Raw genomic sequence first — 14,975 nt, forward strand, 5'->3', positions numbered from 1 at the left:
CAGCCAATCACAACAATTGAGATTGTAATAATGATTGATACAGGATTTAAGAAATCGACCTACAGTTTATTAACTGTCGTGAAATATGCCTGTACTAATATTCCACGGTCGCCTATCGACAGACTTAGAATAAAATATAGTATACTTAATATGTATTTTCTTATTCAGTTATACCTAGTAAACGGAAACCGACCGAAACAGGTCGGCAGACGGCAGACATACATAAAGATTTATTTATTGGGCAATCTGATAGAAATTAAGGTCGAATATGTTTTCGGTATGGCAAATAAAATTATCTCTCTGTGAGCATTAGATTATAATTCCTTGATTCCGCTCGTGTGAGCTTTCGGAAAAGATATCTCGCCCAATAATTTCATGTCCAGTGTTTATAAATTACTAGCTGATGCTCGCGACTTCGTCCGCGTGAATTTAGGTAGGTATTTAGAAAACTCGTGGGAACTCTTTGATTTTCCAGGATAAAAAGTAGGTAGCATATGTGAAGGACACATGATGGATGAAGGACACCCGACATGCAAGCTATCTCTGTACTAAATTTCATCAAAATCGGTTGAACAGATGGACCGTGAAAGGCTAACAGACAGACAGACATACAGACAGACAGACAGAAAGACAGACAGATAGATAGAGAGACATAGTTTCTCATTTATAACATTAGTATGGAAGTATGGATGGAGTTGTGCGTTGAGAGATCAGTCAGTCAATTTGAGATGTTCCCACAGATTTATTTGCAGATGGTATTTTGATGATTAGGATTCATATTATACATAATGTCGGAATCCGTTACGGCAACATGATTACAATCTGAGATAGAGTGCGAACAGATTCCTTATTAAATATGCATTCACAATTATAGTCCCGTTAATGCATTCCGGAAGTTAATTTCAGAAGCTTCATGCATTATTAGATGCTTAAGCCAGGTACACACTGATATATTAGATTAGTTAGAGCTATGTTTTATTATTGAAAACCCTGCGTGTGTTGCACTAATGTTTCACAACGTAATATTATAAGTACTAGCTGATGCCCGCGACTTCGTACGCGTGGATTTAGGTTTTTATAAATCTCGTGGGAACTCTTTGATTTTCCGGGATAAAAAGTAGCCTATTTCCCACTCCAGCTGGCCTAACATGCGCCCCGCGAGAAAATTTTGTCTACGCATTATCTCGTGTTTTTTCATACAAATAAGACGAGTAAATGCGTAGACAAAATTTTCTCGTGGTGCGCATGTTAGGAGAGCAGGTCATAAACTATACCCATGCGTCGGAAACCCTCACCGCAAACAAAAATAATATTGAATCATCATAATCGTCACTAATCGTAGCCGCGCCAGGCCACTATTGGGAACGGGTCTCCTCTCAGAATGAGAAGGGGTTTGGTCATAGTCCTGGTCATGTGCGGATTGGAAGACTTCAATATATTTCTAACTAAATTCATTTTAATCGTTCCTCTAATACTGTGGTTATGGAATAAAACTCTCTGGATGTAGGTTATAACAATTAGAGAAGTTGAAAACACTTTGCCATGTGGTCTTGTCACACTGACAGTAACAAATTTCACCCCGGGTCACAGCCTCACAGCTGAAAATCAGCTTCCTGTATCCTATGCGTGCTAACATAGTGCTGAGCTGTACACCCATTTGGGGTGGTGTCACAGATGAAAATGTTACATAAATTGTACTTTGTTCTTACATTAATTGTATCTTTCTTTCTAAATATCGGTAGAGATTACAAAGCACACAGAAATCTGGAGGAAGTTTAGAAAAGCTGAAGGGTGACTTTCCTTTGAACTTAAATCTTAAAGTTATGGTGCACACACTTAGACCATGAGGGACTCTCAATAGTCCTAGCTCAAGGTTGGTTAAAGTCCTATCAATCGCAGCATATTTGAATTAGCAGATCACGTAAGGAATTCTGATGTGGCAGTGGGCAGGCCACGTCTGCCGCAGAACCGTAGGCCGCTCGGGCAGACGTGTTCTGGAGTGGAGACCGCGTATCTGCAAGCGCAGCGCAACCTCCAACCCGCTGGACTTACGACCTTAAGAATGTAGCGGGGAGATGGGTGGATGAGGAAGGCAGAGGATCATGTGTGGTGGCGCGCTCTTGGGAAGGCCTAGATCCAGCAGTGGACGCAAACAGGTTGATTGATTATAAGGAATTCTACTAGATATACGTTTCAAAATGGGAGTAAGTAGTTGAAGTTGGGCTTGCAGCCGCTTTGCTTAAATGGGACTGGGCAGATCATATTATTGTGTGCATATTGTGAATCTACTTCTTTTTGGACCGAATACCGTTAATGAAATTCATTAAAAATTCAAATTATCGATAAAGGTTCTACAACGGTTTTCTCGCTCTATCTACTTGATCGGAATGTACTTACTTTTGCCTTTGATAAAAGGTGTGATAGGTACGAGTGGGTTCTACAGCTTTCCATCTAATGTGAAGCGTGCCTAATTCTTTTCTGGAGCGGACCGACTTGGCATCCATCCAAACGGACGTTCCTTCTTATTCAACGAACACAGTTTGGTTGACGCTAGGTTAACCTAATAGATTCAGCCGAATTCAATCTGCACATTCTAGTACCTAAGATTGCACTAACGTGTTTATATTTGAAGATTCTATTAAAAATTTTGAACATAGAAAGCTTATTTGTGTGCTCCAGTTTGTGATCTAATCTAAAACGTCTACATATTTTGTTGATGTGTTTACAAACCCCGGCTATATATAAATACAATGTGAGTATTCATTCAAATTTCTCCCTTATGTTGATTGCACTAGTGACTAGCAGCAAGCTTAACAAGTACCTATAACAACGCATTTTTCAGTGGGTACTATAGAGCTCATGTCTCCTCTCAGAGAGAAGGGTTTTTGTCATATTCTACCACCGCTGGCTATGTGCGGATTGGTAGACTTCACACACCTTTGAGAACATTATGGAGAACTCTCAGGTATGCAGGTTTCCTCACGATGTTTTCCTTCACCGTTAAAGCAGCAGCAGTTATCTAATAGTTTAGTTTGTTGTGAAGTTTATAGCTCTGTATGCTCTGAACTGTAGGATATTTTCCGCCGGTGTCTTTGAAATAAAAACCAATGGCTATTTCTATTTAATTGCTATTACTTCAGGTTTCAAGCTACAAAGAAAATTCTTTATTACATTTTTTAGAGTCTGTTTATTACATTTTCTCGTGAACGATAAGTAGGTACCTACTTCCTACTACTTACTACTTTCTACCTTAGGTTTAGTCATGGAAGTTTTTAATTATTTTGCTACTGAAATTGTGATTTTAATTTAACTAATTCGTTATGACGATCGCTCAATATTATAAGCCTATTACACATCTTCTTCAAAATACATAAAAGGAAAAGCTGACTGACTGATTGAGTGAGTGAGTGACTGACCGACTTACTGATTTATCAATGCACAGCTCAGCTACTGGAAAGATCGGGCTGAAGGCATGCAGAGATCTATTATGACGTAGAAATCTGCTAAGAAAGGATTTCTGAAAATCTGAAATTTATAATTTTAATGAAATTATCATTTGTATCTATTTCGTGTCTGGTGATTTGACAGTTGTTATATGTAATTATAAGTTATAACTGTACACTTATTTCTATTAGAGCAAATATTATTATACTTAGTCGAAGCCTGACCGCTAAACAACCACACAAAAGTGATAATAACAAAATTAATAGATACTACAGATTATAAATGATAGTTGCATATTAATACAATGAGTGTACTTGGCATTCTATATTTCTCGTTACTATTGCACTGTTATCCTAATTAGAAATCTAAAATATAAGCCAGTACTGGGCTTCGCTAATAACATTAACTCTATTTTATAGCAGGAAATAATTCCTTTATTTTGTAGTTATGTAAAATTACTATTATAATTTTTGCAGGCGCTTCAATTCGTTTAATTTTAATTTTTAATCTCTTTCATCAACACCATATCATAGTAGTTAGTACGACATGCAGCCTCATGTTTTGTTTTTTTATTTACACGTGAAGTGCGCATAGAATCCGAGCTGTTGCCATCGCGTAGGTACCATTCAAGTGATTCTACCACTAAATCATTTTAAAATTTAAATACAGATCAAATATTGCGGATACGGCAGGATTCGAACCCGCGTCACACCTTTGGTACACTTTCAGAATTTTAAGTGAAACGTGGCCTAGTGGACAAAGGCACTCCGGGCACGATACTAAGGGGAGCAGGGCGCCGGCGTAGGTTCGAATTCTGCCGGTTCCGCCATTTTTGATTCATGTATTAAAATGATTAAGAAATTTTCTTGAAGTTCAGATAAAACACTATAAGCATTAAATAAATCCACCACTAATATAAATATTATATCCCTAATATTAAATAAAGTTATCTCTAAAGCCATGTCTGCACAGACAAAATACCGAAGAGTCACGCGCGATTTTCCACTAGATTTGTCCCTGAACTTTACGACTATCTTCTTCGCTAAGAATATTTCTCCCTATTATGCAGGTACATAAAGCTCATATTATTACTGGTCGCCGTGTCTTTTACATCGGGACTGCCAGGGGTGTGTGACCAGACTCCGCGCCAAGCAAAAGTGTTGACGCCAAGCGAAAATAAGGGTTATTACCGTATAACAATCGATACAAAGAACTCGAGCATTTATGGACTGGGCCAGACCTATATCAGTAAGTGAAGTTTCCCTATTAGCTATCTTTGACTTCGGGACTGCCAGGGGTGTGTGACCAGACACCACGCCAAGCTTAAGTGATGACGCCAAGCGAAAATAAGGGCTATTACCGTATAACAATCAATACAAAGAACTCGAGCATTTATGGACCGGGCCAGACCTATATCAGTAAGTGAAGTTTCCCTATTACTTATACACATTATCATCATAATAGTCAACTGATAAACCAGACCACTGATAGACTAAGGTCTCTTGTAGGGATTTTCACACGCGACGGCCTTGCGCCACCTGAATCCAGCGGCTGCTTGCGACTTGTTTGATGTCTTTTCTTCACCTAGTATAGTAGATGGTCTTCCAACACTGCGTCTTCAGGTGCGAGGTCGCCATTTCAACACCTTGGGGCCCAACAACTATCCCTAAACTAGCCGCAACAAAACAGAATTAGCCGCATTATGTACCCATCACATTAATATGACGTCACTTTCTAGTAATTCTGGAATCCATCGACCGAATACGCCCGTTCAGGTGGTTCATGATCACGGTCGAGGATGCATCTTTAGAGAACAACACCTTTGACTTTGACCACCGGTCGATCGACGTGGGTAGCCTTAAGACCCTGGACAGCAACAGTCAGGCTAGATACAGTGAAAGGTGCTACAACACTGTTGAAAATTCCGATAATTCTGAAAAATTTCGAGTAGAGGTAAGTTAGGGAAGATTAAGTACGCAACATGTCGAGATAGCAATCGGGGAGGGATACAGCCCCCGCGCTTACCCAGTGCGGGCAAGGGCGGGTGATATGCGGGTGTGCGGGGCGTCCCCCCGCCTCATATTCCGATTGTCATTTCAACCTGTCGCGGACTATACCTTAAATTCATTTTAGAAGACTTAGGTAAGGCTTTAACTGGAGTCCTCTGACTGAAGAGTGACTACCGAGTTTTTTTGCATTTTTAGGTTTCCGTACCCGAAGGGTGCCAACGGGACCCTAAGTAATACTTCGATGTCGGTCCGTCACGTCCGTCTGTCAGCGGGCTGTATCTCGTGAACCGTAATAGGTAGAAACACAGATTAGAGAAGTAAAGGTAGAAACTTCAAATTTTCATAGAATGCGTATTTCTATTGCCGCTATAACAATAAATAATATGAATTTAAAAATGATCGCCATGAAAATTAAAAATAATTAAAGTGTGTTATTTCTTGTATCGATGGTACGGAACTCTTCGTGTTCAAGTCCAACTCGCAGTTGACCGATTTTTAATTCACTTTCTATAGGTATCAGCGGTACATTCAGTACCAACTTTTCTAAAGAGAAACTGAAGGAACATTGCCATGCGTGTCTTTTATGAAAAAGACTAGCTGATGAGTGGATTTAGGTTTTTAAAAATCCCGTTGGAACTCTTTGATTTTTCGGGATAAAACTAGTCTCTCCAGGTCTTTATCTATACCCATGCGAAAAATCACGTCAATCCGTTGCACCCTTGCGACGTCATTGAAGGACAAATCAACAAACAAACACACTTTCGCATTTATATTAAGGGATGATGGAAGTGAAGAAAATATGATATTGCAAAACCATAATAATCCCTAACTTTAAATACTGTACCTATGTGACTTATCAAAATAAAGATACATAGGTAGGTTAATAACAGCCAAAATTATTTTTCAGATACACTGGGTCTCTCCTAAGGAAAATCTTCGTAACAGAGATCAGACGGTTCGTCTCCGAGCGATGGTGGCTGAGAATGAGGAAATATGGTACACTGGAGACGACTTGACGTTAGTGCTGAAGAAGGATGATAGCAAACCATTAGACCAGTTGCCGACAACTCCGATGGAGTACTGTGGCTTGTGCAGCGAAGCGAGATATGAGGTTTTTTAAAATTCACATACAAGTTAGCCCTTGACTGCAATCTCACCTGGTGGTACGTGATTATGCAGTCTAAGATGGGAACAGGCAAACCTGGAGGGGTACGGCAGTTTTCATTAAACCCATATCCCTTTGGTTTCTACACGGCATCATACCGGAACGCTTTGCGGCACGGCTTACCGATAGGGTGGTAACTAGCTACGGCTGTTTATAAAAATCCAAACCCCGGGGCCTTCTACTAATAAGACCACAGCGCTTACCACTGCGCAAGAAAGGTCGTGACAAATTAACAGTATAACAAGTACTAGCCTAAATCATAATGGTTTTGGTGCATGGATGACGTATTGTTGTTCAGACGTGTAGCAAATGACAGAGGAGGCTCAAACATACTCATATTGGTAATGATTTTGTATCATAGAAGTTCCGCGTGCAAGTTTTGTAGAAGGTATAATTTTTTATAACACTAAAGTACGTAGTACGTACGTAAGTAGAATTGGTTTACAAAAAAAGAGAGAACTCATATCCACCAATATTTACAATTTACAAATTTAAAGAGCCTTCTCGAGTAAAATATCTCAAAAGCTATTTCAAATGAACGTTTTGTAAAAAATTTGCAAATTTTAGGTCACATTCAGAGGCCAATGGTCGAGAATGCTACACCCTCAGCAATATCCAACAAAGCCTGATGAAAACGAGTACAGCAATTTAATCGGTGCTTCCCATGCTTTTGGTTTTACTCTGTGGCAGCCAGGTGACAACGCAAGTCCTGGTTTGAAGATGTTAGCTGAAACGGCTAGCGTCGCAGAGTTGGAGAGAGAAATCATCAATGCGGTAACGTATTATCAGGCACTAAATAATTCTCGAATCTCAACGGATATTAAATCCGGTATTAAATGAAGGTATATACAGAGAACTCATTGAAAATGTAGACGCCCCGGCTAAGATGTCAGATTAGTTTAAATCAGGGTATTTTAATTGGTCGAAGGAACAGGCCTATTATACCATTTCGCTAGCAAAATTATAGGCAAGTGACTTCGAAATTTGCACAATAGAAATGGATCGTACGGGTCAGTGATATTGCTATCTACGAACATTTCCATCTTCACTAATCATTATTAAGTATTAACCATCTTGAATTTCAACGTACCTACTCTGAAAACTCGATGATAGTCCGCGCAAGTCAGCTCTTATCTCAGTACCAAATTAAAGTAGAATAGACATTATTGACTTATATATTACTTCGTATGGACAGGGCTATTGAACATACAAAATGGCACCGACTCAGTGGTGCTTTAACACCAATGCAACCTCAGTGACGTCTGGATTTCAAACGGGTCGTTCATTAGTATCTAAGAGATAGTGCTGATTTATTTGGTCCCAAAACCGTGAAAAATTTTGTTCGCTTGACCATATCTTGTCATTTATATCGATGAGAATAGATTAATAAGTTTTGATTTACAGATGTCAACAGACAATGGTACACGGACGCTTATAAGAGGTAAAAGACGTCGTCACCCATACATGTCGGAGCCATCAGACTCAATTTTTAGGGTGGACAGGATCCACCACATGGTCTCAGTGGTAATAGCCATAAAGCCGTCCCCAGATTGGTTCTTGGGTGTCACGAGATTTGAACTTTGTACGAAACTGGGTTGGCTGGAAGAAGGTACGATACCGTTGTATCCTTGGGACGCAGGTGTAAGGGATGGTATATCATATGAGGTAAGAGGTTTATTAAAATTTATGTATTGACCAAAAGGTAAAAATAAATATTTGATAAAAGCAGTCACTTTGGGGACTGCCGACACAATTATAAACTTGAAACTATAAAAAAAATTAAACGCTGTTAGGAGGTAGGTACTCCGAAGTAATGCGACTATCGAAAGTATACTTGACACTTGTGTGTGTAAATTTTAAAATCTAATACAATTAGCATGTCAGTTAGGCGAGCTTAAAGTTTTTGCCCATACCAAAATCTCCCAACGCGCCTAAACAAAACACTTCAAAAAGTGTGATCATTTAAGGATTATGTGTCGAAAAGGACATGAAATGTATCTTATTCTTGGAATTGCTTATACGATGGTCGATGAGTGATTTGCACAGTTAGGATTTCACTTTTTTGAAGCTTTTTTAAGTTCAAAACTCTAGATTTTTTTTCTTTCGAAAATTCATCAGATTATTTGCCCAGTATCCGCTGGAATACAATGGGAAAAATCTTCTTACAGTCACCAACTTCGGTCACAACCCCAGTGGATGCGGTAAGCAGAGTGGCATTTGGCTCCTTTGACAAGCAGTCACCATTTTATCAGATGAACCTAAACGACTTGAAGCCGTTCGCCTATCTTAATGTGAGAAGACTTGAGGTTTATCCGTTGAATGATAATTGTGAGGAAGGTAAGAACTTGGATGAGGTTTTAGTAACCAGGCGTCTCATAAAGTGCTGCTTATAAGCAGTACTTGATTACTTTAGAGTTCGAAAGTGGTCATCATATTATGGTAAAACAGTTATCAGCGAAGATGGTGTATTCTTGCTCTTGCTTCGGGAATAGTATATTTGGAACCAACCAATTGGGTATTTGACCGCATCAAAAATAAATTATTTCTCAGTGATTATTTAATAAAGGGTCTTCCAAAATACGTAAAATCCACGTCTTTTGCTAGTTTTAAGTTTAATAACTATTTCAGGTCTGTACTATTGTAGGTAGGTGCTGGAAGGTCCGTATTAGTTGGGCGATTTGTAAACCAGAATGGCGCTAAGTAGCATAAGATAGGCAAGAGTAGCACTTTTCTAGGGTTGGAGTTTGGGGGTTAAGAATTTTGAGTCTCTCAGCCAGTGAAGCATCTCAGTATTTCATTTTATCCGACAAGGCTACTAATGCTCTAGCATGCTACAAATACAGACACACATATCGAGCAACGATTAAACATTATAAGAGTCTTAGCCATATGCACATATTATGATATTATGGTAGGTTAGGTGGTAACCAAGACAGTCATGGTAATAGCCAGCTAACAGCATAAATAAAACTGATTTATTTTTTCACTAGCTGATGCCCGCGACTTCGTCCACGTGGAATTAGCACTTTGTTTTTCCGGGATAAAAAGTAGCCTATGTCTTAATCCAGGGCATTAGATTATAATCTATCTCCATTCCGAATTTCATCCAAATCCGTTCAGCCGTTTTTGCGTGATTGAGTAATAAACATCCAAAGAACTAAACATCCAAACATCCACACTTTCACATTTATAATATTAGTAGGAAGTAGGATGGTAGGATAAGATAACGCCTGAAGAATTTAAATTTCTTCACATTATTTGTACCCCATTAACATTACCAAGTCTTTAGGTGTGGCTTGAAGCTTTGTAATGCTATTAGCTAAACCTCCGTGTATCAATAGGGAGACCGCAAAATCTTATCTCCGTATAACATCTGCTAAAGACCCCAAAAAGGTTTTATTCAACTGATCGATTCAATAGATTAAAACATTTCCGATCTTTTCCAGAGGAGGGTACAAATATTGTGGGCGATCAGGAACAAGAGGACCAAGCTGAAAACCTCGAGTAAGTATTACATTTATTCATTAGACTTATCTCTAATCTCATTATACTGAAGGGTAAAACTTCAAACGTAAGGAAACCTACGTCAAGTTAAGATTTTTTTCTGCTAGACGTTATCGAGTCACTTGGGAAAACCGGCTAAATTTATAAAAACGAACATGTTTGTTGCGGAGGAATCCCCCCCCCCCCCCCCCCCCTTAAATATTGATTTTATTCTGTTATTTACAATTTGTTGTTATAGCGGCAACAGAAATACATCATCTGTGAAAATTGTAAGTTATTTTATATCACTTGCTTCAACGGTGAAGGAAAGCATCGTGAGGAAACCTGCATGCCTGAGAGTGCTCCATAATGTTCTCAAAGGTGTGTGAAGTCTACCAATCAGCATATGGCCAGCGTGCTCGACTATATGGCCGAAACCCTTCTCACTCCGAGACGAGACACGTGCTCTGTAGTGAGCCAACGATGGGTTGATCATGATAATGATGATGACACTTTGTTATAGAAAGGACATTGAAGAGCCGCTTCTTCAGCCATTGAAAGTCAGAACCAGAATTGATTGCGTAATCGGTGAATGGACTGAATGGTCACAATGTGTGCCAGACGCTGGTACTTGCGGACCTGGTACTCAAATCAGGACTAGAGGCTTGGTAAAGAAAGTAAGTCAAAGTCTTCGTTCTTTTTCTAGCATAACCATAACCATACTTATTATTCTAAGCTTATTTTACAGGCTACGAGTTTAGTGGAATAACTTTCATTTGAGCATATCTTCTAAATATAAATTTTACCATCAACAGCTCCTGAATCCTCACGGTTTAGGAGTGCTACCTTGTAGCATCAGGATTAAAGAGTTTTTTTTAAATAGATATAGCGAGCAAACGAGCAGGTGGGTCACCTGATGTGATGTGTGTCAAGTGATTACCGTGAGTAGAGTTGGTTCTAAAATGAATATTTATGGGACCATCTCACAAACTTTCTATATTAAGTAAAAGAAAATTTTTGCTAATCGGTTCTTGACTTGACAGCTAAAATTTTCCACAGGCATTCCCTTTACAATATAGACAAGTAATAAGACCGGATTTATCAAAATTCCCACGGGGGCGAAGACGTGGGCGTTCGCTAGTAGATTTAGAAGAACGCTATTAGACGAATAATTATTATATTATTTTGATCATTATTATCAGCCGTTAGTGATAATAGGTAGGCGGGCGGGTACTTTGAGCCGATCAAATCAACAAAATACTTGGTCCACCTCTTCACATAGTCACAGTAGCTCTGCCCTAGTCGCGGATAGTTCAAGATAGCGTAACATCGTGACGCAGAAAATGTTCCGATGTTTCCTTGGCGAAGATAATAAACCTTCAGGGATGATGGACGGATAATAAAGGCCAAAGGCAGAGCATATAATAAACTGAAAACGCAATTAATAAAATATCTCAATGCTCTAAATTATAACGAAACTGAGGATCTTCTGATTAAAATAATATGATTGAAACAAACTAGCTAATATAAACAACAAATAATACACATACACATACACACACACGCACCCACACAAACACACACACATACACACCTTAACACACGCTAACACGCACTCGCATACATGCACACCACTATCACTTGTAATAGACACCGGTATAACATGTCCAACCTTAGCGCACAAAATTAGAAGTTAAATTAAGTTTTTAGAAATGGAGAAGGCAACCCACTGTAATACAGTGTTTACTAGTGCAGGGGTTGCCAATTCATACGTCTACTAGACCTAGGTCTACTTAATTATTACTTGTTTTTTATCTGTATTTTATATGTAATTTAATATGTAATAATATCCAATATATAAGTCCTCCCATCCAGTTACCCACAATTGACTTTAGGCGTTGTAGTCGCTGCACCTAGCAACTAGGCCACACAACCCATCCAATTAAAAAGCCATTTCTACAGCTTCGATTTTAATGAGTTCAAATTAATTTAGTTTGTGTCACAGAGAATTCAACCTCGAGAGTACTCATATACAAGGTTTTACATGAAACAAAATCGTAAAATGTGCAGAGACATGCTTAGGTAGCACGTCTCTGAAAATGTGACAGGGGCGAATGCTTTGTTGTGATTGGTTGACTCAAAAGTCACGTAACCAAGACAGTGTGCGGAATGAGGGTACCGAACGGGCGTGGGTCGACTTTTATGCAAAGCAAATGCCTAAGCTTGGTGATAGGGGGTGTCCGGCTATTAGGTGGTGGTATGTGGTTTATGTACAACAATTAGGTTGGGCATGACACTGAAACTGTAGAACTTAACATACCAAACAATAAAGACAAATCAATACTAAGGCCCGATTTAATTATTTATTTCAAGGTGACAAACTTCTTTAAACTAAGTAAACAGCATTAAAAAGTCAACTGGATCGGGTAAAATGTCAATTATTGGAAAAACTGAAGCACCAGCTTGAAAGCGAAATCGTGTTAGAATTAAGAATTAAATAACAATAAAATTCTGCGAAGGTTCTTCAAAACAAAGCCCTTTTGATGAATCTGATCTCTTATCTTATTAGCCAATGAATTTGCATCGATTTCTTCGAAATTGTAATAGAACAAAGGGTTCGGTTTGCTGAATAAGCATAAAACAAGTAGGTGGGAGGTATATCTATAACCATTATACTAGCTTACGCTCGCGACTACGTTCGCGTGGACTACACAAATTTTAAACCCCTATTTTACCTCCTTACGGGTTGAATTTTCCAAAATCCTTTCTTAGCGCATGCCTACGTCATAGTAGCTATCTGCATGCCAAGCCCGATCCGTCCAGTAGTCCGTATAAGTCCCGCAAATTGCTATTGCGCTGGAACCATGTTTCATTAACATCGAAATGACGCCATTTTGACGTCAGCCGAAATAAAAATATACCATCAGCTCGAAACTTCAGTCTAGTGCTGACATCACTAAAGTGGCGGCCACGCGCATTTGCAATTTGCGGGACTTATACGACGCATTAGATATGTGAAAAGTTTCATCTCCCTAGGCCAGACCAGAGACAATTTAGAAACTATAAAATTCCAAATTTCCCCTGCCAGGAATCGAACCCGGGACTTCCCACTAATAAGACCACAGTGCTCACCTCTGCGGCAGGGAGGTTGTCTCGAGGTTACTTTGTGACATGTCGAAGCATAAAGCATCCTGGGTAGGTAACTATAGATGGGGGGAAATAATCTTAAAGAGCTAAGGAACATTTGCATGCACATGCACAGCTGTTTACATTTTAGAACTTTATTTTCAGAACTTATATTCACAAGTGGATGTGGAGGCAAGTCCAGAAGTTTGCCGGCAAAGTTACTTTGGCGGTCTGACTGAGTTTCAAGAATGTTTCGTAAATTGTGTTTAAAAACTTACAGCTATACATTTATTACTATTATGTAAGTAGGTACCTACATTTGAATTTAAGTCAAAAGTAAAATGAACTTAGAACATTCAGGAAGTTTTTATTTTTATTTTATCCTCCAAATTACAAGGCCCCACGGCACCTACATCCTACTCTATGTCACCATCCTAACAATTACCCCAGTCCCTACTTAGAGAAGGGTCTACTTATTACGAACTCTACTAGAAACAGGTTGGATGGTCCTACACGTATACATAGGTTCTCAACTTGTAGTGCATAGATACAGTGGGACTGAGACCAGATTCACGGTGGGTAACTGGAGAGATCCCGACTTCTTGTTTTTTTGCGCGAAAAATACCGGTTTCAAAGTTTCAAAGTCAAAGGAGGAAGACGCGGCAAAATCAACTTTGTATTGTACGAGTCTAGTATGAACATAGAAGCGGATGGCGCATGCTCCAACGAGAACGGCCCGCCTCGCGAGCGAGCGCAACTTGTTGATTGTTCGCTCACTTCACGCCAGTCTGCCGCGAACGATGCGTCGGGCGGTCGTGTTGTGCATTACGCCCGTAATCGTTCCCAACTTGGAAATTGTTTTACGAAAATATGTAAAGTTTCCAAACATAAAATTGTGCAGAACTGCCGCGTTTTACCCGACGCGTAGTGTTTAATTGACTAGGATCGACCTAAATAAGTAGTTTTAAACTTTTAAGTTATTGTAACTTAATAGGCTTACTCGTTTTACCTGCATGCTTCGTCCCACGAGTCGTGCGAAGCGGTTACCTTTATCGGATAAAACGAACATTTTTCAAATGGATGTGCGTTCTTATTATGTGATAGTGTGCGTGATTTGTGTTAATACAAGACTCCGTGTGTGCTCGTTTGCTTGTGACAAGTTTTTACTCTAGTGACGTGCTCAAAATCGTAATTCTTCGGTTGAATTAAGAAAATGGTGCGAGGGGGAGAGCGGGGCCTGCTCGCCGCGATCTTGGTTGCTGTGGCGTCCGCGCAGTATACGAAAGGTGGGCAAAACGGCTATGTTGATGACTTTCTTTACCTGTGCCCTGTGCCCGCGCAACCACGACAAGCGGTTGTGTGGTGCGCTTTGTTCTATGGCCCATTGTTCGCCTTCACTTCTCGGAAACTAGAATTTTTTAACCATTCATTGTAGCGTGACGTCATATTTTCGAAACGTGAAATAATGTGAATCATTTATTTTTATCGTGGTATTTTCTAGACCTACTCACCTACCTGTAGGTGTAATTTGTCGTTACTTACTTAATCAGATGTCTGTAGGTAGACCAACAACAAGATAACAACAATGTTATCGTAAAATAATGTTATAGGTACCTATAAGGTAAGAGCACTAATGCTCGACATACATAGGCAACTAAAGGATGACACTTTCGAACAAAACGTCCAAAATTATGAATATAAAGCTCATAGGAACATTACCTAGATAAATTATACATATATATGAGTAG

General features: G+C 39.3%; 2 protein-coding genes across 7 annotated transcripts in view; both read left to right on the forward strand.

Annotated features, from left to right (window-relative positions):
* Positions 1 to 2,536: 2,536 nt before the first annotated feature.
* LOC117992516 (spondin-2-like) lies at positions 2,537 to 13,579 on the forward strand. Of its 2 annotated transcripts, XM_034980226.2 has the most exons (10): positions 2,537 to 2,752; positions 4,514 to 4,692; positions 5,183 to 5,397; positions 6,361 to 6,564; positions 7,186 to 7,392; positions 8,023 to 8,283; positions 8,787 to 8,955; positions 10,065 to 10,122; positions 10,625 to 10,778; positions 13,393 to 13,579. In XM_034980226.2, coding segments are annotated over exons 1-10 (1,554 nt in total). In that variant the 5' UTR covers positions 2,537 to 2,750; the 3' UTR covers positions 13,498 to 13,579. The 2 variants fall into 2 exon arrangements, with proteins under 2 accessions (XP_034836117.1, XP_069361818.1); XM_069505717.1 differs by lacking the exons at positions 2,537 to 2,752; positions 4,514 to 4,692 and adding an exon at positions 4,722 to 4,862.
* Positions 13,580 to 14,025: 446 nt separating this feature from the next.
* shg (E-cadherin shotgun) overlaps positions 14,026 to 14,975 on the forward strand; it is a 307,163-nt gene continuing 306,213 nt past the window's right edge. For all 5 annotated transcript variants that reach the window (XM_069505790.1, XM_069505792.1, XM_069505791.1 and 2 more), the window contains exon 1: positions 14,026 to 14,513. In XM_069505790.1, coding sequence (XP_069361891.1) covers positions 14,441 to 14,513 — 73 coding nt within the window. In that variant the 5' untranslated portion in view covers positions 14,026 to 14,440. The remainder of the gene's footprint in view (positions 14,514 to 14,975) is intronic.

The sequence above is a fragment of the Maniola hyperantus genome, chromosome 21, assembly GCF_902806685.2.
Source record: "Maniola hyperantus chromosome 21, iAphHyp1.2, whole genome shotgun sequence".
NCBI classification, from domain to species: Eukaryota; Metazoa; Arthropoda; class Insecta; order Lepidoptera; family Nymphalidae; genus Maniola; species Maniola hyperantus.

Excerpts from the sequence above, each read along its gene's own strand:
- LOC117992516 (XM_034980226.2), top strand. Across the intron at positions 5,398-6,360 it reads CTGAAAAATTTCGAGTAGAG|ATACACTGGGTCTCTCCTAA; the intron begins GTAAGTTAGGGA and ends ATTATTTTTCAG. Across the intron at positions 10,123-10,624 it reads GACCAAGCTGAAAACCTCGA|AAAGGACATTGAAGAGCCGC; the intron begins GTAAGTATTACA and ends ACTTTGTTATAG.